The sequence below is a fragment of the Perna viridis genome, chromosome 12, assembly GCF_037379345.1.
Source record: "Perna viridis isolate PV_CMFRI_1.1 ecotype Kerala chromosome 12, ASM3737934v1, whole genome shotgun sequence".
In the NCBI taxonomy this organism is placed as follows: domain Eukaryota; kingdom Metazoa; phylum Mollusca; class Bivalvia; order Mytilida; family Mytilidae; genus Perna; species Perna viridis.
Genome location: NC_142456.1, coordinates 12,670,468 through 12,693,856, shown reverse-complemented (window position 1 = coordinate 12,693,856; position 23,389 = coordinate 12,670,468). Strand labels below are relative to the sequence as shown.

Here is a 23,389-nt window from a genome sequence, read left to right as displayed (position 1 = left end):
AAAACAAATCACAGGAAAATGAATGAGAATTAAACATTTTGTTATGTTGGTACTGACTCCCCCCACTCTGAATTATTGATATGTTCAATCTTTTATGAAATGCTGTCATCACCAAAAACACAATGTAACATATGTTTGATAATCATAGAGTTCCATGAAATAATCGCTGGTTCAATTAACTATCTCATTTTTAAAACCAACACCTAAAAGTTAATTTTCCTGTGTCTGTACTGCCTCAATTTTGTATCCCGGTATTCACGTATCCATACCCTCAAATGTATGCCTGTACATGGTGTAGTATGTCACAAGAAAAATGAAGAAATGTGAGACAATCTTCTGAATCAAATAAACCAACAGATAACTCATCAATCTCAACTACTCCGCAATTTTTGTTACACGAAAAAAAAAGTAACTTCTGTGTAACGAGAATGGCAGAGTAGTAACAATTGTATAACTAATTGGTTACAGAAACGGAGCTGACTTCAAGTTTTAAAAAAAGGGAGGTAACTCTTAATTCTGCAATAAACCTGCCATTTTACAAAATTAAATCATTAATTACTTTGTACTCTATACTGTCTCATCAGGGATATATTATGTAATTTCATCCTTCGATGCATGTACACAGGATCTGACAGCAAGTCTAGATTCATTGTCTCTCCAGTAATAATTTCTTAAAATAGTCTCATAAATTTTGCAGTATAATCCAGTCTCTTCGCTAGGAATTGTTTCAGAGTTCCACAGTAAATTTAGTCTATTTACATAGTTTTCACATGAACAATCTGTTGCATTTTATCATGTAGGGTTGTTGGAGAAGTCAATATAAATGTTGTATCAGTATTTATCCTATAAAAATCATCCTAGCAACATCATATGTACAGCTTAAAAAATGTAGTACACTCAAGTTGCTGCAGTAACAGTTTTGAATTCTACAATGTCTAATACTGGAACAAGTACCATATACACTGTGATTACTCAGTTCTTGATATATGTACATGTAACAAGTACTCCAAAAAATATAAGTACTTAGCAAAAGTTTAAACAATGTTTTATGCAAAAGGTAGACATAAAACACATTAAACTGTATGCCTAGAAAAAAAGTTGTCAAAAATAATTTAATTCCAAATGCATTTCAAAGCATCAACAAATACATGTAAATTACATGTAGTTCTATATTTCCTTTTAAATCCAATTGTAATCCATAACAAATCAAAATGCAATAAATTCTAATATTATGAATTTCTTATATCAATGAATTCAGCTTTTAGCAATATCATCCAATGCCTTTTTCCATGTCTGTATGATTCTAGCGATTAGAATTCGATACTTGTTGCATTCGTACAATTTATACATGTAAAAGCTTTCAATTGCAATACAACTCAATACAAAACTAGAATTGTTATCTCAAAAATAGTAACTTAATCATTCCAATCTCGAGCAGAAAATCAATTTTAATCACAGATTGTTCAAGCTTATAATGTAATAGAAAGACAAATTACAAAATTCCCATTTTCCATCAAAAAGCTGAAAAGTTGGCAATGACACAGCATTCCTTCAATTGTCATAAATTTTGGCACTTGCACATGTGACATCAATAAAACTAATATTTCCCCATCAATTGAACAGTGCACATAAATGTGCTCAAGAAGCATATGCATTTTCAATTGTTGCTTAATCAAAGAAATGGAGACAAGTGCATCTAATGTGCATGTCTTGTAGATTTTGCAGGTAATTAGTAAAACAGGATTACTATGCAACAGATGACACAGGTATTAGGTAAAGATGCTTTGTTAACACCTGGAGACATACAGTAATTGCATTCATGCATAAAAATTCGTTTTTTTAACCATTATTCTGTTAGAACTTAGCAAATATGGCTAATTGGAGAAAACACCTAGGGATACAAGAGTGAATGCCTTTGTCAAAATTGTCAGTATGATGCTGATTTCCTATTTCTTGCATAATAAAATTGTACTTCACAAAGGAGAGTATTTAATACATGTCGATGATCAACTTAATAATTCAACCCATATGTCTGGGTAGTATACCAGTTAATTCTTCGAGCAAGTCCACATACTCATTACTGAACTCTTGTACTAAAGAGGTGTCAATCACAAAATCAATGAACATACAATATTTCATAAAATTTCACTTTATACAAGAAGTGGGGTCAGCTCCTCCACTTACAATGTTCAATTCCATATCTAAAATGAAATTCTTTAGGTACATGTAAATATTACACGTACTTTCGCATTTTTACAATCTTCAATCCAAAAAAGAATTACAAACATTCACACATACAAAAATTTACAACATAAATATCCAGTTTGATTTCGTGAAGTGCGATACACAGTAGCTCTGTTTACAAAGTTTCAGACAACAGTCAATTTCAGGCAATCAGATTTGCCAGGTAAAGTAACAGAAATCAAGGTTCTTCCAGGCACATACAGAATGTGAATTAAATTCCAATGATAAACATATTGTGATATATTTTTTCAGTATTGTGTGTAGCCTTATGTGCTAACACAACATATACATGTAGTCCTTGGAGTCAGATCCACATATCGACATGCAGCCTGTTGAAAATGCCCATTTATTAATAATAAGCAAATCCAAACAAAACATGCTGATTAAAGCACATATTTTAAAGAAATGCAACATTGCGACACATGAAAAAATGTGATTTTCTATATATCATTTAAATCCCTCCATACAAAGTACTTTGTTTAACTTGTATTAGAAACAGCTGTAACTGACAAACTGAAATTGACATTTCATGTGTCACGTAAATTTCAAATATATTCCAAATCAATATTGATAAAAAATAAAATAAACATGAAGGTCTATAAAAAAAGTCATAACAAAAATATTCATTTCAAACAAGGGAAGTATCTTATTGCAAATTAAAAAGGCTTTTAAAGGCTCATTGTTAAATATCAAATACATTATTTTCTGTTTCATCTATTTGCTTGTATTATTGACAATCATATACCAGTTATACTAAGGTACATATACATGTAGTTGAAAGCCGATCCTGTAAACCGGCAAGTCTTGAATCTCCTGAATTGAGTTTTAGATGTTCAGGTAAATGTATTAGTGAGGGGCTGGTATGATGAACCTCTATTTCCTTCTAAGCTTTTAGCCTTAAGCTACCCACATGTGGCTTTTCTAAACAACATCTTTCATTCAGGCACTCTTTACACATTAAATTCTGATGAACACAGATTTAGCATGAAGCATCTCTGACCAGCATTATGCAGTACATTTCTTAAGGTGTTTTCAACCAATCCTTTGCAAGTTGATAGCTTAGTTTTAAAGCATTCTGACAAAGTTTAATTTCAGACAACATAACACATATACATGTACATGTAAATGACAAAAAAGAACCATAAAGCTATTGAAAATTAAACAGACATGTACATGTAGATAACAATGTTTTATTTAATTAAACAAAAATAGGTTTTGGTCAGACTGCAACTCCATATTACTTCAAACATTAATGATATGTGCAGAGATCGCATATGATTTACATTTACAAACAGCTTGCAAAACATAATATAAATTATTCACCTTTAACTACATGTACAAGTTATTGCAGATCTATTACAGAACTATTTTGAACAAGATTATAACTTTGACCTCTTGTCAAGTTGATATCACAATTAATTACATGTTAGGATGTACAAATTCCTTCCAATTTTTAATCTTTGAATCATCTAATCCACAGCTAGAAACAGACATAAATACTATGAAATAAAAGTCCTTAGGTATCACGCATGAGAACTGAGCCAATATTCTCTCAATCTCCTCCATATATTATTGTAACTTTTTGATAACTAGGCAATAATAAAATTTCTTTAAGCATTCTGTTTTCATATTGTTAAAGTATGCTATATTTTCCAGTGTAATAAATGGAAAAATAATCAAGACGAAATAAAGCAAGATTTGAGCAGTAAACCGTAAGAATATATTCAAAGGATAAAAACTACACAAGGAAAATAGACATACACAACAAAGAACATGAAATAACCAAAAGAATACAGACAAAGAAACTAAAGTAAAAGAACAAATCATACTCTACTAAAAACAGGGAGCATGGACCAGTTGAATTTGTAGGGTATCTCCTTCAGATAAGTTTGGATTTCAAATATTCCTTTACTTGCTTGTTGAAAATAAAAATTTCACCATTTCAAGTTAAGTTACAAATGAAAGATACATAATGCAAAAAAACAAATCTTCTAGAAGTGATAAGTAAACTGAATATACATAACCATAGTAGTATATAGCAAGCCAAAGTGGACAAAAATCAATATTTTGTATTATTAGAAAATGAATTTCTAATATTACAAAATCATTTTTTAATATTACAAATTTTTGATTTAGTGATATTAAAAAATATCACACATTTGTAATATTAGAAAATGAATTTGTTATATTAGAAAATGAATTTGTAATATTAGAAAATCAGTCACATTTTTTAATATCTAATATTAAAAAATCGTAACTGAATATGACAAATCCATTTTCTAATATTAGAAAATCAATTTCTTATATTAAATGTTAAAGATTTATTTTTTAAATACAGATATAAGTCAAAAAAGTAAAAACAAAGTAAGTTAGTAGAAACAATTATCAGAAGTGAATTCATATTCACTCTGGTTGTACCCATGTCTTTATGTTTTTCCCTTATGGACTTGGTTTTCCTGTATTGGTCCTGTTTTTTCCATTATGGAGTTGACTGGCTTTTTCTGTAGTGGTCCTGTTTTTCTGCATAGAACCTGGTTGTCCATATTAATCAAGTTATTGAATGATTTTTATTGGCTCTTTTCATGTATTGTATTAAATGGACGATTGCATATATTTACCATCTGATTTATAAATGTGAATATGATAAGACTCATGTACATAATAGAAGCTGATGTCCTCATAACAGAAATCAATACAAATTTTAACTTTGACTTAATGGAAGCACTGAGAGCCCAATTTCAGTCTGACAGGAAGTTGTAATACCGAGTAAGAATCTTTACAAAGTGTTCACCCATTTTTTTAGTGCAGATAGCTCACATTTCAAAGTTTTGTTAAATTGTAAAAAAAAGATTAATCCAAGTTGATGTAAAACAGTAAAAGTAATAATTATTTTTTAAAACATCAATATACTGTAAAAGTATTAATCTTTGCTATTTTCGTGGTGGACAGAAAAGCGCAAAATTGAGTTTTAACACTATAAAGCACTTATCATTTTTTGAAACCGTGAATATGTTCACTTGACAGAATACACGAAAATTAGCAACAACAAAAATTAATATGTTTACAGTTTCATTCTTTCACAGGTTACACCTGCCTGATATTAAATAACATACTACATTGAAAAGTCTTAAGTGTGTTACACCTTGAAGACTTCATAAAAAAATATATATCATTTTGCTTTATAAGTATTACACATGTCAAATTTCTAAAGCTGCCTCCTTCAGAATAATCAAATTGATCAAATTCTCTACATGTTATATAATAAATATGACCATTAAATGAACAAAATGTACTAGTACATGTATACTTAATATCTACATTTACATGTAAGTAACAATATAAGTTTACAGTAGGAGTTTGTGAAGGCCACAGACAAAATTATATCTTCTTTCCTTGATACAATAATTTCTCCAAAACTGATTAAATTTGAGGGGGGACAGTCTTGATAGTTTTTTAGAAATCAAATCAGAGGATTTATTCTCTGGTTTGACATGCATGTACATTTTTGTTTTGTATCTTAATTCTATGTAAAGATTTCCACTAAACTAAAAAAACACATGTTCTTGATTTTGTTCACATTTATATAAAAAAAAACTGTAACAAGAATATAAAAAATTCAAACCACAAACTTGGAATAATGATTTTATGATAAAAATAGAGCTCTCCAAATTGTGTACGCTTAAAAATGACCACACAGAACAGATCACTGAGTGCAGAGCCTTGTCAACTGGATACTCAAGTCATTGCTTTTTAAAATGTTCATGTACATGTACATGTAGCTTAAATCATATCAACATGTATTATGACATGTACATGTGCATGTGTCTGCAATGAATTGTATGAAATGTGTTGCAATGAACCCTAGGATCATACATGTACATCAGTTGAAAATGGAGATAATTCTTGCCTATAACATCTTTTCTATCGATCATGTCAATTACTGGTAACTTGTGCCTTATCAACTTTCTGATGTCCTCAATTAATTACTAATTAACCATGTTAATGGTTTTTCCATATTAGTAAGGCCACCCACTAAGTCAACAGGTCACAGATAAACTGATACAGTATCCCCTTGAGAAACAGATGTAGACAAATATTATTAACATGCAATGATTATCAAATAACAGTTACAAATATTCACATTGAACATATAAGAACAAATCCATAAAATAGACACTGTCAATGATTAAGGTGATACAAGATGCAGAAAAATCAACATACATGTATGATGGGTTTTTTTCATCTATTACACGTCATACATGTATTTTTACAAAAGTTACAATTAACTGTAGTCCTTTTTGTATCAGTGTTCTAGGATTTTTCGGAAATTGAGGTTTCCTCAGGAAAAATCCAAATAAAATCAACTTTCCCACAGTCAGTGACTGCTTTCATTACAAAACAAATCCTTACAGCATATGAAGTTTTCAACTTGCCACGGGAAAGTGTAACTACGTACCTAACTTTCCCTGACCCAAATTTCACTTGCCCCGGGTAACAGGAAATAGGAATCCTAGAACACTGTGTATACAGGAGAAAAGCATACACTTATCTTTCTTTTAAATCAAAAATGATAACTCTTGCAAGAGCCATTTCATGTGCAATCAATAGAATATTGATTTCAAAATTAAGACAACAATTTAATATGCTAAATAACAAATTAAAACTGGTAATGTGATTTTTAGCTGCTTTTTGAATTAGAAACAAAAGTGAATTTTGTTAGGTTTTGACATGCATGTAACACCTCCTGTCTGACATTTATAAAGACTGCTACAAAAATATACAACAAATGTACAGTTAGTATACTTGAAAAAATATGTGTGTGATGTATAATGTAGTTCACCAGTGTTCCTTTTTATATACAAGAGTAGCACTAGGCATTAGGACTAATCCCTTGCAGTGTGTGTAGCAAATTTTGCAATGTTTTAACAGAAAATTTCATTTGAACTCTGATCCAAATATACATGTACCATGAATAATATTGATGTTAATTCAGACATATAAAGCATGTACAAGTTATTGAAGTATGCTTGCTTAAGCTACACATGTACATTTTTGTACCGTGTGTACACGTACCATTGAATCAACTATCTTTTCATTTGTTTTTAAATTTATCAAAAACTTTTCCATTTTAGAATATTCCCTCACATTGAAGTTTTCATGTACTTTAAAATTACCAAATGAGTACTCCATTCCGGAACTCATATTTTAAAAATAAAATTATATTTCAACACATTCATCATTATGAAACAAGAAAATGTTTATCATTTGCTTCTTGCTCATTTTTATTTTGACAATAAACAACTAATTTGCAAGGTAACATATCTTACATTACCAAGATAATTTCATTTGAATACTAATACGAGATCGGGACCGTCGCATAGGTTTTGGTACATCCCGTTTACCAGAAATTAAAATGGTAGATCGTAAACATTATGCATTACCAGTCAATAAAATTGTGCATATCATGCCAAAATTCACTTGACATATTCAAGCTAAACTTCTTAAAATGTAGGGAACATATTTTTAATGTATGATGTTAAGTGATGTTTTACTCAATTAGCTGTTGGGTGGTTAACTTTCCTTGGAACTCGCCAAACAAATGACGGTTGCCAAATGAATGTAAGCTAATAAGAACTCGACAAATTACACATATACTCGTATTTGGCGAGCTGGCTAGCGGTGGTTTTCTACACTGTGTACACGTATAAAATGTACGAGCAGAGCTAAATGTGGCTTTTTGTAATGTGTATAGCATGCAGTCATGCACAGTCGTAAGAAGTATTTCAAGTACATGTACAATGTATGGTATCCCATGGTACCAATAAAAATTCAACTTTTAATATGGCACATCCTTCACACCCCATCCCACAGATCAATATCCATAAAAATAGCAGGGTTGCTGGTCTGATGTAATTATATCCAAATTCAATGAGTGGATGATACAAAAGTGTGTACTCACATACAATGTACCTGTTAACCTACATGTAGTCTTGTGTGGGAGATCTCCTGCAATCCATCATAAATTTCAAGGAGATTTTGTGTAATGACATTATCAACATATTTTGTTATGTTATAAAATAAATAATACAGGGGATTTCAAATACTTTATCAATACCATAAATACATAAATTCAATTACAGGAGGTTTTTATAAGAGGAATTCTTGAAACTGGGAGATCGCATTGGAGACTTTTTTTAGAGTCAATAGGTAAAATTACGGGAGACTCCTGTGTGAGGTTAACACCTATGAATGTAATCACCTTGTCCATCCATACATCTGAATTCCATTGCAACTACAAACGGCACATAATAGTCAGCATATTGATGAAGACATTGAAGTGCAGAAATAATTCAAATATGAAGATACATGTAGATAGATATATATCTTTGCTCCCAATGGATAGATGGTTTTGATCTGTGGCATCATATAAATGGGGCATACCTTGTAAGCCATTTTGGGTGCATTCCAATAATAACTTCCTACATACGAATGGCGCATCACTGTTGGTATGCCATAGTGGATGCAACTAAATGTTTATTCTAACTACTTTCAGGTAGCACCTGTCCTAAATTCAAACAAATGCAAAACGTTTGTCTGTCCTCTGTGTTTCAAAAAGGAAATCAACAAACAACTAACCCTTCCATAGAAATTGCTACTTTAACTAATAGACAAAGCCTGAGTTGCTGTCTTGCGGGTTTTTTTTATTTTAAAAAACAAAAGTGGTCTTATCTGCTTACCTTGGTTAACTTTTCCTCTTTGTGGCAATGTACCTCTTCCTCGGTCGCCTGAATTTCCTTCTGCCATTTTCTCTGAGTGTCATACTCCTACATGATGTCATTAACACTGAACAAGTTAATCACATAACATTTTTCAAGATTTTTTAATAGCGGAAGTCAACTCGTAAACCGGAAATTAATTACGAACGAAATAGCTGAATACCAGCAGATAATAAGACGGCGATAAAGCACCGCGACACTGGCATTCTTTTTACCAAAGACATGAAAAATAAGTCCCTGTCTGACTTTCCGATCGACTCTAAACTTAAATTTACCATTAAAATATTCATTCTTCATCATGTCTGTAATTTCAATTGCTTAATGAGTTATAATTATTCATAAACACATGAAAAGCCGCCAGTGACTTTTTAGAATTAAAAAGAATATGGAAAACAAAATGAATGTCCTTACTTTAAATAAAACAAACAATTCAAGTATATACAAATCAACATTTTGAGGTTAAATGTTTAAATTTTGAATCAAGGATTTTTAGAGTCTACTATAAAAATCCTTGTTTGGATTAAGTCAAAATTTCGACTTATAAAAGGTCAATTTTATACTGTAAATAACTCATCCATGTATTCCCCTACATATATTCATCATGGCTGTTTGAATATAGTGAAGAAAATACATCAAATTGACCTATCAGAAAGTATCAGTTTTAGCGTTTTATTTTAACGACAATATAAATAATATAAATGCTGTTGAGTGTACCACGCCACATACCGACAAATTTGATGAAAATTAAATGTGTTTTCCTTGTTAAAAGCAGATCAAGTATCATTAATCTTCAAATTAAGGAAATAGTTTCAATGCGAGACTGGCTTTACAGATATTCTGCATTTTTGTTTGTTTGTTTGTTTGTTTGTTTGCTTTTTGGTTTTTTTTTGTTCTTGATAATGTTCTTAATCTCAACGGCGGATCCTGAATCCTCTTTCATATGTAACTATCGGAAGCATAAATCGCCATTTCTTATAACTATGTAAGGATCGAATTAAACATTTATTTTAAGAGGGTGTCCACGCAAAAACCAGAAAGTGGGTCACACATGACGAAGTTCGTTTTCATTTTTTTTTCATCCATTTCATATCACAAATGCATCCTTTCTCAACCTTGACTGCAACGGTTATAGAGAAACAAAATTACATAGAATTATTGAAATGTCATTGAAAAGGGGAGATAACTCTTTCATTTTGTGCAAAATTAATTAGCTTTCTTAGAGAATAGTATAATCATATTCTGAGCCTTCCAGTGTTGATTTTGTTTTTTATGTACTATTGGACATATATATGATATATAAACATTACATTGGAGCAAAAAATTCCGTGGGATAAAATTTACCATGCGCCATTCATATCATAGGAAATGCCAAGCAGATGAAATATAACAATATATATGTCTGTAAACCTTATTCACTCAACATGCCCTTTTCGATCATTCAACTACGCGCCAAAGTGCCCCTTTTCAGGACATGCATCTTGCCCTTTTGGAATCCTAGCAGGAACACCATGTCGGGTTTCTAAATAGACAGTCTCTTACCTGTGTAGGGAATTTTTTTAAAAAAATCCTATTTCGGTCCAACTTTAAGACAACTTCATTAAAAACCATCCATTGTCAATTAAGAGCTACTTTTTTTCTTTGGAACAAGCACATTATGCCTGTTCTTGACTTCTCAGTAGTGATTTGATATATTTTAGAAAAGGAAATTTTTGACCCAGTGTCCAATTTTTTTTATTTTTTTTTTTTTAATTTTTATTTTATTTTTTTTTAGATTTTCTTGAGTCTTCGGTAAATAAAGCACATTTAAGAGATACAAATGTATCTTATTTATGTTTAAATACACACAACTAATGGCCTAGGATATATTGTGAATTATAGTATAAATTTTAGTAGCACGACTTGCTTAATCATATATATGTAAAATTATTCAAAGAAGGCGTCATTTTAAAAATTAATTCCCATGTTTCATATTTTTTATTATTTATTCATAATGTTATATGGAAATCTGAATTAAGAAAACAATGTACCAAAATGGTATCTCTATATATAAATTCGTCTTAATAAACTAGTCGGGTTGCATTTTTATGCATACGGAGATTGAAAATGTAGGACAGCTTCATGGTCCGTGACGTTTCATAACTGCGGTATCACACACTCTATCAAATTGCAAATACTGAAATTAGAAGCCGCGAGAATAGTAACAGGTCTTCCAATATTTACGAAATATAGCTATTTATACGAAGAAACAGGCTGGGGAAAATTGTCTGATAGGCAAAATAAGAGAAAATCATCACTAATGTTTCATATTTCATTATACAAAATGACATAACTCCAATTTATCTCCCTGAACTCATCACCCGTTTGGTCAGAGTACAACAGTCAATCCTCTACGAAATGTTTCTGATATTCTGTAGATAGAACTACTACGGTCATCGGTAATTAAACGTTTGTAGTTCACATAGTTCATTATTTTTTTTAATTGGGGCGGTGAACTAGAAATACTAAGTTCTTCATATATCTTCACATAGTTCCAATATTATACCACATACTACCACTGCTAGACATAGCAATAAAACTATGAATCTTAAACCATTTGAATATCATGAATTTTATCAGTAGTTTTGAGCACATTATAATCTGATATTGTGTCTGGCTGTCAACTTCTACAATAAAGTATGATGGAAGGTTTCTAATCACCAGGTCCTTCAACTTCTGCAATGAAGTGTGATGGAGGGTTTCTAATCACCAGCGTCCTTCAACCTCTTCAGTAAGGGAAAAGGGAGGGTTTCTCATCACCAGGCCCTTCAACCTCTACAACAAAGTATGAGGGAGGGTTTCTAATCACCACGTCCTTCAACCTCTTCAATAAAGGAGAAGGGAAAGTTCTTAATCACCGCGTCCTTCAACCTCTTCAAAAAGGGAAAAGGGAGAGTTTCTAATCACCACGTCCTTCAACCTCTTCAATAAAGGAGAAGGAAGAGATTCTAATCACTACGTCCTCCAACCTCTTCGATAAAGGAGAAGGGAAAGTTCCTAATCATCGCGTCCTTTAACCTCTTCAATAAAGGAGAAGGGAGTATTTCTCGTCACCACGTCCTTCAACCTCTACAATAAAGAATGAGGGAGGGTTTTTAATCACCACATCCTTCAATCTCTTCAATAAAGCTCAAGGAAGTGTTTCTGTTCACCACCTCTTTTAAACTCTTCAATAAAGGACAAAGGAAAGTTCCTAATCAGAAGAGAGGTTTTCTAAAGACCGCGTACTTCAACCTTTACAATGAAGTAGGAGGGAGAGTTTCTAATCACCACGTCCTCCAACCTCTTCAATAAGTAACACACAGTGACACTCTCAAGAAAGCTAACATTCTTAACCAACAATTTACCTCCGTTTTTACCTGCGATGACACAACTCAGATACCTCAGATGGACACAACAACTCATCCAAATTAGGTACCAGACTTCACAATCGATCAAAAAGGTGTACTTAAACTTCTAACTGGCTTAAATCCACACAAAGCCACGGGACCAGATGGCATATCAGGACAATTCTTGAAAACACAAGCCAACGAGATAGTACTATCAATTACTCTCATTTATGGAGCATCAATTACTCTGGGACAGATACCATCAGATTGGAAAAATGCTTTTGTCACACCACTGTTAAAAAAGGCGATCGGAGTAAACCATCTAATTACAGGCCAGTATCTTTAACACCTATCTGTTGTAAATTACTAGAGCACATAATATTTAGCGTCGTTATGAAACACCTGGATGCCAATAAGATCTTGATAGATACGCAACATGGATTCAGGAAATCTCATTCATGTGAATCACAGCTCTTAATAACAGTCAACGATCTTGCTTCAAGCCTGAACAAAAGCCAACAGGTGGAAGGGATACTTTTGGACTTCTGTAAAGCTTTTGATAAGGTCCCTTACCAATAATTATTGATAATTTCAATAAAGCACAAGGAAGGGTTTCCACTTTATTGTCCTATAACCTCTTCAATGAAGAAGAAGGAAGGATTTTCCATCACCGGGTCCTTCAACCTCTTTCATTAAATCAGAAGGGAGGGTTTCGAATCACTGTGTCCTTCATCTTCTCCAATAAAGCAAGTATGGTAAACACTTCACAGTTCTTTATATGTAATGATTTAAAAAGTAAACTAATTGTTAGCCAGCTTTAGCCACCTGGTTTTTTAATGTTATTATAGAAAGTAGCAATCCCCTGTCAACAGTACTTCTCTGCCTATCTCAGTAATGCAATTGCAGATATGTTAAATGCCTTTTTGATTTAAAAATTTTGAGCAACCATGGCCACTGCTTGAGTTACATCAACCACATTAATATTTAATGTATTTCCTAAAAATTTAAAGCTGCAATAATACAAATCATAAACTACTGGTATTCACCATATTTTAAAGTCCTAATTCAAATCAAGTGAAATGCTTCAAAGGGCACAGCTTTATATGGCTGTAGAGGTTGAGTCCAGAACAGTTTGGGCACTTGTAGAAACACCATTCAAGCTCAATACAGCTCTAGATTTAGATTTTAATGTCACTGAACAGAATGAACATGGTAAAATAATGTGTAAGTAGGCATAAGAAATAGTAGTAAGCAAGTCCTACAAAATTAAGGCAAATACTATTTCTGGTCATTAATTCCTAAACCTTTAGGGCCATAAACAACTTATTCAATCAAAGCCTTTCTTTAATGGTACATGTATTTAACATCGTAGTACAACCTCTAAGAGACCCATACACATATACTCCAGTAATTGTCCGGAAACCAGAAAAAATGTTTGTTACTGGCACTTTTCACTTCCAAATTCCTATATGGTCATAGCCAACTAAATCCATCAAAGTCTGACCCTTATTGTAAGGAACCTTGTTGTACAATTCTTTAGAAATCTATTGCTACACACCTATACTTAGGCTATTCACAAATGTATTGTTTAAATGCTTTTTTTTTTGGTCCCCTTTTGGTCCCTTATGCCTAAACAGTATACCGATTCAGAAACTGTATAGCATTCTAGGATTGCTATCGTTCATGACGTTCCTCATTGTCAAGACATATTTTCGAATATACTGCAAAGGCACAACTTTGTTAACAAGGAAGGAAGTTGAATTCTGAATTGGTTTGTTGGGACAACAACCTTGAAAATATATATAATTCTATATTTATCCTACATGTGGGAAGACACTTGTATATCATAATACATGGTTAAATTATTTCAGCCTTTGGTTCCATTAAAGCTGTCAAAATCGTACAACCAGAATCAGATATACCTCAGATATCATATTCAATCAGGTAGAACAAAAATTGTACAATCTAAGGTAGTAACTATTTGACATTTTGTCATCAGTAAAATTTTACCATAAGTAACAAAACCAAAGTTTAAAATATTTTTTTTAATCAGAATCAGAATCTGACAAACTGAAGTCCTCAACAATGTCTTCTTTATCATCAACATCATCTGATAAATTTTCATCATCATCATCTTCCATTTCGTCTTCATTGTCACTTTCATCACTATCACTATTGTCCATTGCACTGTCATCATCTTCATCCATTTCATCTTCATCATCATCTTCATCTTCACTTGCTGATTTTGCAAGTTGTTCCAACTCATCGCTGTCAAAATCACTGTAAAAAAGAAAAGTAGACATACAGTGAGGATCTATAAATAAAATGTCAAAACTAGATTATCTCCCTTTAGAAAAATGATGTTTTTACTCTATGCATATATACAAAGGCATGGGGGTCATATTTCAGTTATTTCATTTTAAATAAAACTGTGAGTGAGCTGCCTGTGCAATTCCCTCATTTGCAACATATAAACATCCAATAACCACATGTTAAACACTTATGTTGAATTATCTCCTTTTACAATCATCCATGTTCATTGCACATCTACACAAGATGCCCGATCTTCATAAAGTTTCTTAAAAATCATTGAATGGTCTTGGAGTAGTTGCACTTTCAGTACAGAGAAGAACAGATATACTAACATTGTGCTTCTTTTATCCCAAAACTTTGCAGGGCATAAAAACCAATCAATGCACATATACAACATGACAAAGCAACCTAACAGCTTTCTAGTCCTTCATCTATATTCTACAAGTACAAAAATGGTACTTTGACTTTATTCATAATGAGTATCTTTTGTTAATCAGATGGCTGTTAAAGTCAATATTTAGGTCCAGATGAACAGTGCTAATATAGAGAGAAAAAAATGTGGGTCTTGCTGTCTAGAATTATAATTATAATGCATGGAGATTTAATGGAATGATATGAAGAATCCCTAATTGGTTAACTCATTTTAATTAATACGAAAAACAACATATCTTATTTACTAGTACCTGTAATCTTGATCTGATTCTGAGTCTTCCTTTGACTTTGATGGTCTCTCTTTCTTAGGTAAAAATCTGAATTGATAAAATATACATACCACATTTATAGCTAAAATTAGTAAAAAACTAGAAAAGATGTCATTCTAATAAAAGATCATGTGTTTTGGGGGTAAAACTATATATAGTACATGTTTTAATATTTAAAAATTCTATAATTCAAATTTCTTTTATGCGTAGATTTACGATATTCTGTAAACATGGACTGTGAGGTTGATGCAATAGCCATTTTGATTGGACATTTTCCCACCTAAGACAGCTGTAACTAAATCTGTCTTCAATGAATCATGGAAAAGTGGGAATAACCTACTTCAACCATGGCAAGTGGAAAACACCTAATACTACCTTGGCAAGTTGAAATTATTCATTTCTAACAAAGGCAAATCCAAGCAGTAATATCCCCCTGAGTAAAAGTATATACCTTGTAGTATCATCATCAGAATCATCACTGTCTGGCTCAAACAGAGCAGAGAATTCTTTCTTTTCTTCTGTCGTAGCTTTCTGTATTCCTTTTGGTCTCTGTATTGTGGGAATTTCTTCTTCAGCTTTGGACAGACCCTAAAAATTTATCACATATCACTTAATTCAGCTAGTTTTCAGAAAAAAAAATTCAATTTGGTTTCACCAAAAAAAGCAAATTTATTATACTAAAATAACTTTTTTTTGGTTTGATACAAAAAGGCATAATTGGTTAATGTCATAATGGGTTCTGTACAAAAATGGATATTGCATATTTAGTAAAGTATGTACTTACTTTGAAAACGAAACTTTTTCACAGTGCAAGCATGCATGCATAACATGGAAACTAAAGGTCAAATGTGTAAACTTGATAAAATTATACAAGAAAAATAGCATTTGATTTTGTGGCTTATTTCTATGAGGGAAATAATTGCCAGATGTAATATTTCAACCATATACACTGTCCCTCATAAGTCAAGCCTGAATTCATATTAATAAAAAATATGCAAATAAGTTTTCTGACAGGAGTAAGGTAAACTTTTCACTTAATACCAAGGCTAGAAGCTGGTAAAAGTGAATTATAATGTCTGAATGAGATTTTATAGTGCTGTTTTATTGATAAATGACATAAGTCATATCAAGTCCTTTATTCCCACTTAGAGGTAATAGGTTTACCCCTCTTTCATCATAGGTAAAATCAGAATAAGCTATTTTATAATAATATGATTTTAGGCTGTGGCTATGAGGGATGGAGCTATTTGTACTCAATTTACATTTGACTTTGTTGATAATGCACCGTTATGATGTAATAGGCCAGACTTCCTATAACATACGCCGTGTGTCTGCATTTGAAGTTTAAAAAATCACTTCCAAGCTGCATATATCTATTCCAGAATAGAACACTTCCTAAAAACAATTTTGAGCCATTTATGTTTCAGAGCATCTATATACATATAACCTTGCAGTCACTTCCTCCTTGTAATATACAGAACCTTGCTGCTGCTCCCTCCCTGTAATATATAGAACCTTGCAGTCACTCCCTCCCTGTAATATATAGAACCTTGCTATCCCTCCCTCCCAGTAATTACTTCTAGGACAGGAGATGCTACCGACTGTGCACACAAAGATGTTCATCACATAGTGACAGAGCCTATTTTTTACCAACAAATACCTGTTCTTTAGCTGCAATCTGGAACTGTAATTCCCTGTCTCTAAGCTTCCTCCATGTGGTATAATATTTACCAAGAGGAGTGCCAGCATTCTTACACTGGGTTTCCCAGGCTGTCTATAAAAGAAGACAAAAGTTTTTTACTAATGTACAATTGAGTACTAGTTTTTTTTAAACCTGTTTATGTATAGTTTGATACCATAAAATTTTTCAAAGTGTGGAGCTTAAACTTAAAATTTATGTCTGTGTCTAGTTATGACTTACTCCAAATTTCCTCCCCTCATAATATAACAATAATGTGCCTGTTGCCATTTTTTTCGATAAGGTATCACATTTTTTTCTGTTTTTCATTTTAGTTCATAGTAATACCTACAAAACTTATATTCTTTTATAATGTGACTTTATGGACTTGTATGTGAAATTATCATTTGTTGTAGTGACATTCAGAAAGTCCAGTCCTTGTCTCTATCACACCTTTAATTGAAAATCCCTAAGGCCACATCAAGTTAATATGTAGATCTCAACCCATCTGCCCCATTTCAAAAGGGTACGTTATTAATTGTTTTTAAATTCTGATTATTTTGGGGAAGTTCAAATTTCCAGAATTTGTCGTGTCCATATCTGTCATGACCCAATGACTTTTGAATTCCAGTACTAACAGATTTCAAAATCAGGATTTGTCATCTGAATATTGTCAGCAAATCTAAGGATGGATTCATAAGACTTAATCAAGGTATAATTAGAGCATGCAAGTTTGACAGCACATAATAGCTTACTCAATTATAAACTTATTAAGTAGCTGTCTTTGTAAGAATCATGCAAAATCTGAAAAAATGTGATACACCGTAAAAAAGGCTACATATTTTTATTTTTGTAATTAAGTTGTTTTATGGGTCTAGACTATGAAATGTGTAATTATTCACTAAAATCTATTCATTCAAATCTCTCTGCTCTTAGGAGATAATCAACATTGAAAATCCAGTAGATTCTGAGCGTCAGTTACAGAGTTACCTCCCTTAATTTTGAAATCTACAGTACATTCTATATATTTTTTATCTCCTAAGAACACGGGTTATATGAAAAACAGAATGCTAATTTCTGTATACTATGGCAATTCAAACAAAATATCAAAAATAAAAACATGTAGGCTTTTTACCCATGAATCACATTTTGCATGATTCTTAGCTGGAGTGCTACTTAAGATTTAACATTTCCTTTAAATTACAAAATAAAATCCTCCCATATGCACCAGTTTTTTTTTCATTTGGTGGTGGATGAGAATCTATAAATCAACCAAAAGTGGCCTAACTGCACATGCAGTTCTCTTCATAAAGGAATAAAACGTATATACAGTATAACTCACTACAGCCTTATCATCAGCAATACTGAAGGACACTGATTTTCTTTTGTTTGTGATGAACTTGGCTGATTCCTGAACTTTATCAACAATCTGTTTCATCTGTTTACAGTAGTTAGCTATCTTACACTTCTTCAAGAACTCCTTCAACTGTAAGGAAAAAGAATTACAGACATACTGGGGCGGGTGATAAATTTGACAATTTTTAGGCAAAAAGGTATAAGTAAAATTATGGTGTTTCTTATTCTGGCCGATGATTAGTGGTGCACAAAGTACTTAAGCCCAGAGTAAATATTTCATGGAATTATTTTGGTGTTTTCAGACGGACCATTGAAATATGCTAAAATTAGCATGCCACAAAAATTACCTGCTATGCCGTATGCTCTATATTAGTAGAAATTTTCTGCCTTCTACATATAATGGAGAGCTAAGCTCTAAGGATATATGGGATCTACTGAATGAACAATAATTCATTGGGAATTGTCAGGTCAGAATCAACAGTGTTCATTTCTTGTAACTACAAGGAATATAACTCCTGAAATCAGTGAAACGTTTGTATTATAGTCAACTTCACTAAAGGCTATCAAGCTTTCATTTGAAACGGAATGAAATCACTCCAAGTTATGTTGATGCTTACATATGATTGATGTAAAATGCTGAATACAAACATTCCAATGATTTGAAAGAGTAGTGTCCCTTACCTTAGGACTACCTCCTTAAACTAAATCTACAATATGAGAAAAATCTGCTAAAAATGTGGAAGGTCCCAGAATACAAGTTTGCAATTATGAGCCAGGATCAATTGCACAATAATATTCTAGGTTACAATATTTGAATTTTGATGGAATAGTTCTGTAAAGAATAAACTGGGATGTTATCAAACAAACTGCATACTAATATATACAGAGAAGTTATTCCACCTTATGAAAGGTCTGTTAATTTCTGTCTATGATTTGTATGTCACCCCATGATTGTATAAATGTTACCTGTAGAACAGCCTGTAGCACCAACTCTGGAAATCCTATTTTATAAGCATGAATGTTCAAATGGTCCATAAACAGTTCATATAGTTGGTCAATAATCCCATCCTAAAGAAATTAAATTAGGTCAATAATGAGTAATACAGCTGCTTTCCTTTTATTTCAAGTTTTTATAAAGCATTGGAGAAGATGGTTATATAGTAAAAGTGAATTATGCAAAATATATGGGTTATCAATAGGAGTAAACTCATAATTTTACATTTTTGTTGGGACTTTAAATTTGTGGCCTGCCCAAATTATGAACATTTGAAAAGATTATAGCTTAGCAAATGTAAGTAGCTTCAATGTGATGTATCAAATTACATGCATTTTAACCTTTACACATGTCACTGTAAAGTTCCCATTAACAAAATTTTAGATTAAGATATGAATATTTCTAAGAAAATGAATAACCCTAATTTACCTTAAATGATTTCTCAACCAGCTGTGCCTTGGAAAGTTTTAGGATGCAGGCAAAATTAAATGGCTTAAAACTGATGCTCTTATGTTTCTTATTGAAATCTGTTAACTCAAAAACCTGAAATGAAAAAATCAAAGACTGAAGTCTTCAAAGTCGCTAATTGTCAAATACTCTCTGTCATCGATTTTGGCTTGCTTTCAACATCTGAAATGGCATAAATGTGATATGCTCTAAAATTGGGTGACTTCTACTAAAATCCTGGTTCCCTTGATATGATTGTGTATATTGTACATGACCTATAAGTCTTGAAACAAGCCCCTGTGCCTGAATCAGAAACTGGTTAATGTTAAATGCTAACCGATCATTTCATGTAAATTTCCTGTTCTCATACAAGCAAAAAACACAAGTAGAACACATGTGTATGATATTAAAGAGGTACATTTTTATCTCATATGAAGCTAGAACTATGACGCTATGGTGGTTAACACTGCACAGATCTGCAGCATTATGTGAAATACTGTATAAATAAACAATTATGCAAATCATATGTGAATATAAAGTACTGAAATTACAAGTGAAAGAAGTTGCTAACAATATTAGAGACTTAAAAAGTGCATGAAAATGGACATACCTTTTAACCTTTTGAATTCTCAAAGAGGGAAATCTCCCTCTTTTCAGCTTTTCTAGGATGGAGATTTAGCTAACAGCCTTTTGAGCAGAGAAAAAGGATAATTTTGCTAGAAATCCAAGTACAGAGATAAGACAAAGATATAAAATCTATGATAATCTCGTTCATCTTCAATGGGTTTCTAATTAAAATTTGAATAATTAGTCATTAATTAACAAATGGATTAATTATTTGTTAATTGTTTCTCAATGATAATAATGTGTGAGTGAGTGAGAGGGTTTTCTAACGTTCTTGACTACCCTGTCGGGTCTCGCGGACGGTAAGATTATTATGTTACATAAACATCATATTTATATCAATTTAATTAGCCATTCAGAACATAATTTATGCAATATTTCATCTAAGACGGAGATTTTGGGGAGAAAAGTTTGCGAAAGAAGGAGATTTGTGTCTCCCATGTGGGAAACTTTCTCAAATAGGGAGATTGACCCAAAAAGAGAGAGTCTCCCACCTAAAGAGGGAGATTTAACAGGTATGAATGGATGACTTCTAAGAAAGCAACATTCATGTACATGTATAAGCAGTGTAATTAAAAAAAAATAATATAAAGTTCTTATCTAAGGTACATGATATACATGCACAAGATTGAGCAACATGTATTGTTATGTACACCCCAATCATGAGAATGTACCATAATAGGGGTACATACACACAATGAAAGATGAGGCCATCCTCTCAGAACATCAGTGACAAAGTAGTAGTAACATCACCACTGAATGTAAATAACTTATTATATGTGAGGTAGATAATCAGAGTAAATCCATTAGTCTCAACCTGCTGAATAAATTGTCATATCAACTTCGAGGCACATGTTGATTCTCTAAGTAAAGCTAGTGACCTCAACCTAATGAATATATTTTTTTTTTTTAACAAAAAAGCAACTTAAAAAATAAAATAAACCGTCTAAAACCAGCACTATCAATCTTGTGAATATACTTTCCTACCTCTAAAAGAAATGGTAAGACAGGTATAAATGTGTCTGTTGATTCTGATAAAGTATTCATCATCCGTACACAATGGAATCTCAATGGGAAATACCTTGCTGTAGGTGTAAGTCTGAAATGAAAAAAAAAAAATTCTCAAATCGAAAAATAAGTCACTTACATTGATCCATCATGGAATAAGCTGCAAATTTTCCCTTCAGGGGCCTTTAATTCCACAAGAGGCTCCCAGGAGCCTGAATCGCTCACCTGATTGAATTTTGCCTTTCAAGGGCAACAAGTTAAACAAGAAGTTGTCCAACAATTTTGACTCAAGAAAACTTTGATAGGACTTATTATAAGGATCATTTCAGTAAATGAAAGTCTAAATCTATCATAGTTTTCAAGACATTGGCTGAAAACTGTAAAAAAAAAACCTGTCATTTTCCCCTGTCAAGGGCAATAACTCTTATAAGAAAGCGTCTAAACCAAACCTTTTTGGAGATATATGCGAAAAACTACTGTCTGACCCCTATGTTCTATTTTCAGTAACGGCGGCCATGTGTTTTGACAAATCAAAACTCCCTATATCAGTTCTATGCAGGATACCCCAAGGAACATTCATACCAAGTTTGGTTTCAATTGGTCATGTAGTTTCAGAGGAGGAGAGTTTTGAAAAATTGTTAACGACGACAGATGACGATGATGTTTTAAGAGATAATTTTTAAGAGACCACTTACTTAAGTGTTCCTATAATAGTCTGTGTGAGTGGATAGATCAGTGGTTGTAAAACTTCATTTGGGTAGGTGGCGCTCAGTAACCGTACCCATAATTCACAACAATGTATATACTGCCAGTTATAAACAGCCTGAACATTCTCCTGAAATAATAGAGAGATGATTTTTAAGGCACTGAAGTCTATTATAGAACTACAGCATGTTATAGAATATAATCATAAAAACATGTAATTTGGATAAATTGGATAAATGAAAATTTACTGTACATGTACATGTATAATATTAATAAAAACATTGTAAAGATAGTAATAATCCTTAAAATAATTTGATTTAAAAGCCAATAACTTAATTCGATTTGTAAAAAGCCTCTTGATTGAACAAAATAGGTTATTTTCTATAAACTAATTAGGTATTGTGATAAGGGTAACGTTGCTTCATGTTTCAATAGAATAAACATACTGGGAAAGTACTTTAATTTGTGGATACCAGTTTTCATGGATAAGGGAAGAAACACAAGTTAGTGGATTCTTTGTGGATTCTTAAAATTGTGGTTTTGATGTTTTCAGTAACACGTCAATGGAAATCTTATTTTTATTTGTAACTAAATTTTGTAGTTGGGCGTAGCCACGAAAACCATGAAAATTGGTATCCCACAAACAACAGTACTTTCACAGTATATAATGTTTAAATTCAAAATCAATACCTTTTTGGACTGGACTCAATTACAAATTAGATCACAAGGACTGTTACTAATTTTTACCAAGTAATGCTTGCATTACAAGTTTTGGGACATTTTACACATGTTCATAAACTGCTTCATGGTTAATTAAGGGTAAACTTTCCAAAAGTTGCTTGAAATGCATAACTTAGTCAAAAATAATAACAAGCCTAAAATTTACTGAACATAAATTTGGACAATTACACAACTTTTCAAATTTGAAACATTTTTGGTACTAGATATCATTGCTGGCTAGCACTGCTAAATTATGGGGAGAGTTGAATATTATGAGGATGACGAATGAAAAGAATGGCATGACATTACACATCCCTTGGTCAAAGGTGAAATAAAAAAAAAAATCATAACTGGAGGCAGTGGTGCCTGAGTGAATTATTTTTTAAATATACAATGAAACTCCTATTCTACTGTACAATCTGTTTATTTAGACAGGTGTTGTGTTTTAACATTTAAGT

The 23,389-nt window shown here is 32.1% G+C and overlaps 2 protein-coding genes across 17 annotated transcripts in view; both read right to left on the bottom strand.

Annotated features, from left to right (window-relative positions):
* LOC148601240 (uncharacterized) overlaps window positions 1-9,156 on the bottom strand; it is a 42,203-nt gene extending 33,047 nt beyond the window's left edge. For 7 of the 15 annotated variants that reach the window (XM_088555066.1, XM_088555069.1, XM_088555072.1 and 4 more), the window contains exon 1: window positions 8,982-9,156. In XM_088555066.1, the coding sequence (XP_088411192.1) occupies window positions 8,982-9,048 (67 nt within the window). In that variant the 5' untranslated portion in view covers window positions 9,049-9,156. Of the gene's footprint in view, window positions 1-559; window positions 800-8,981 lie in introns of those variants that run through there. The other 8 variants (XM_088555063.1, XM_088555065.1, XM_088555070.1 and 5 more) reach the window with 3 other exon arrangements.
* A 5,259-nt stretch (window positions 9,157-14,415) lies between these two features.
* LOC148601239 (nucleolar complex protein 2 homolog) overlaps window positions 14,416-23,389 on the bottom strand; it is a 25,225-nt gene continuing 16,251 nt past the window's right edge. The window contains exons 11-20 of one of the 2 annotated variants that reach the window (XR_015916957.1): window positions 22,202-22,341; window positions 21,486-21,597; window positions 19,857-19,970; window positions 19,400-19,501; window positions 18,420-18,563; window positions 17,060-17,173; window positions 15,851-15,987; window positions 15,382-15,447; window positions 15,031-15,136; window positions 14,519-14,665 (exon numbers count right to left, since the gene is read on the bottom strand). Coding sequence is in view for 1 of the 2 variants with exons in the window: in XM_088554167.1 (XP_088410293.1) it covers window positions 14,431-14,665; window positions 15,382-15,447; window positions 15,851-15,987; window positions 17,060-17,173; window positions 18,420-18,563; window positions 19,400-19,501; window positions 19,857-19,970; window positions 21,486-21,597; window positions 22,202-22,341 (1,164 nt within the window). In the remaining variant the exon portion in view is untranslated. Of the gene's footprint in view, window positions 14,666-15,030; window positions 15,137-15,381; window positions 15,448-15,850; window positions 15,988-17,059; window positions 17,174-18,419; window positions 18,564-19,399; window positions 19,502-19,856; window positions 19,971-21,485; window positions 21,598-22,201; window positions 22,342-23,389 lie in introns of both variants that reach the window. The other variant, XM_088554167.1, reaches the window with a different exon arrangement.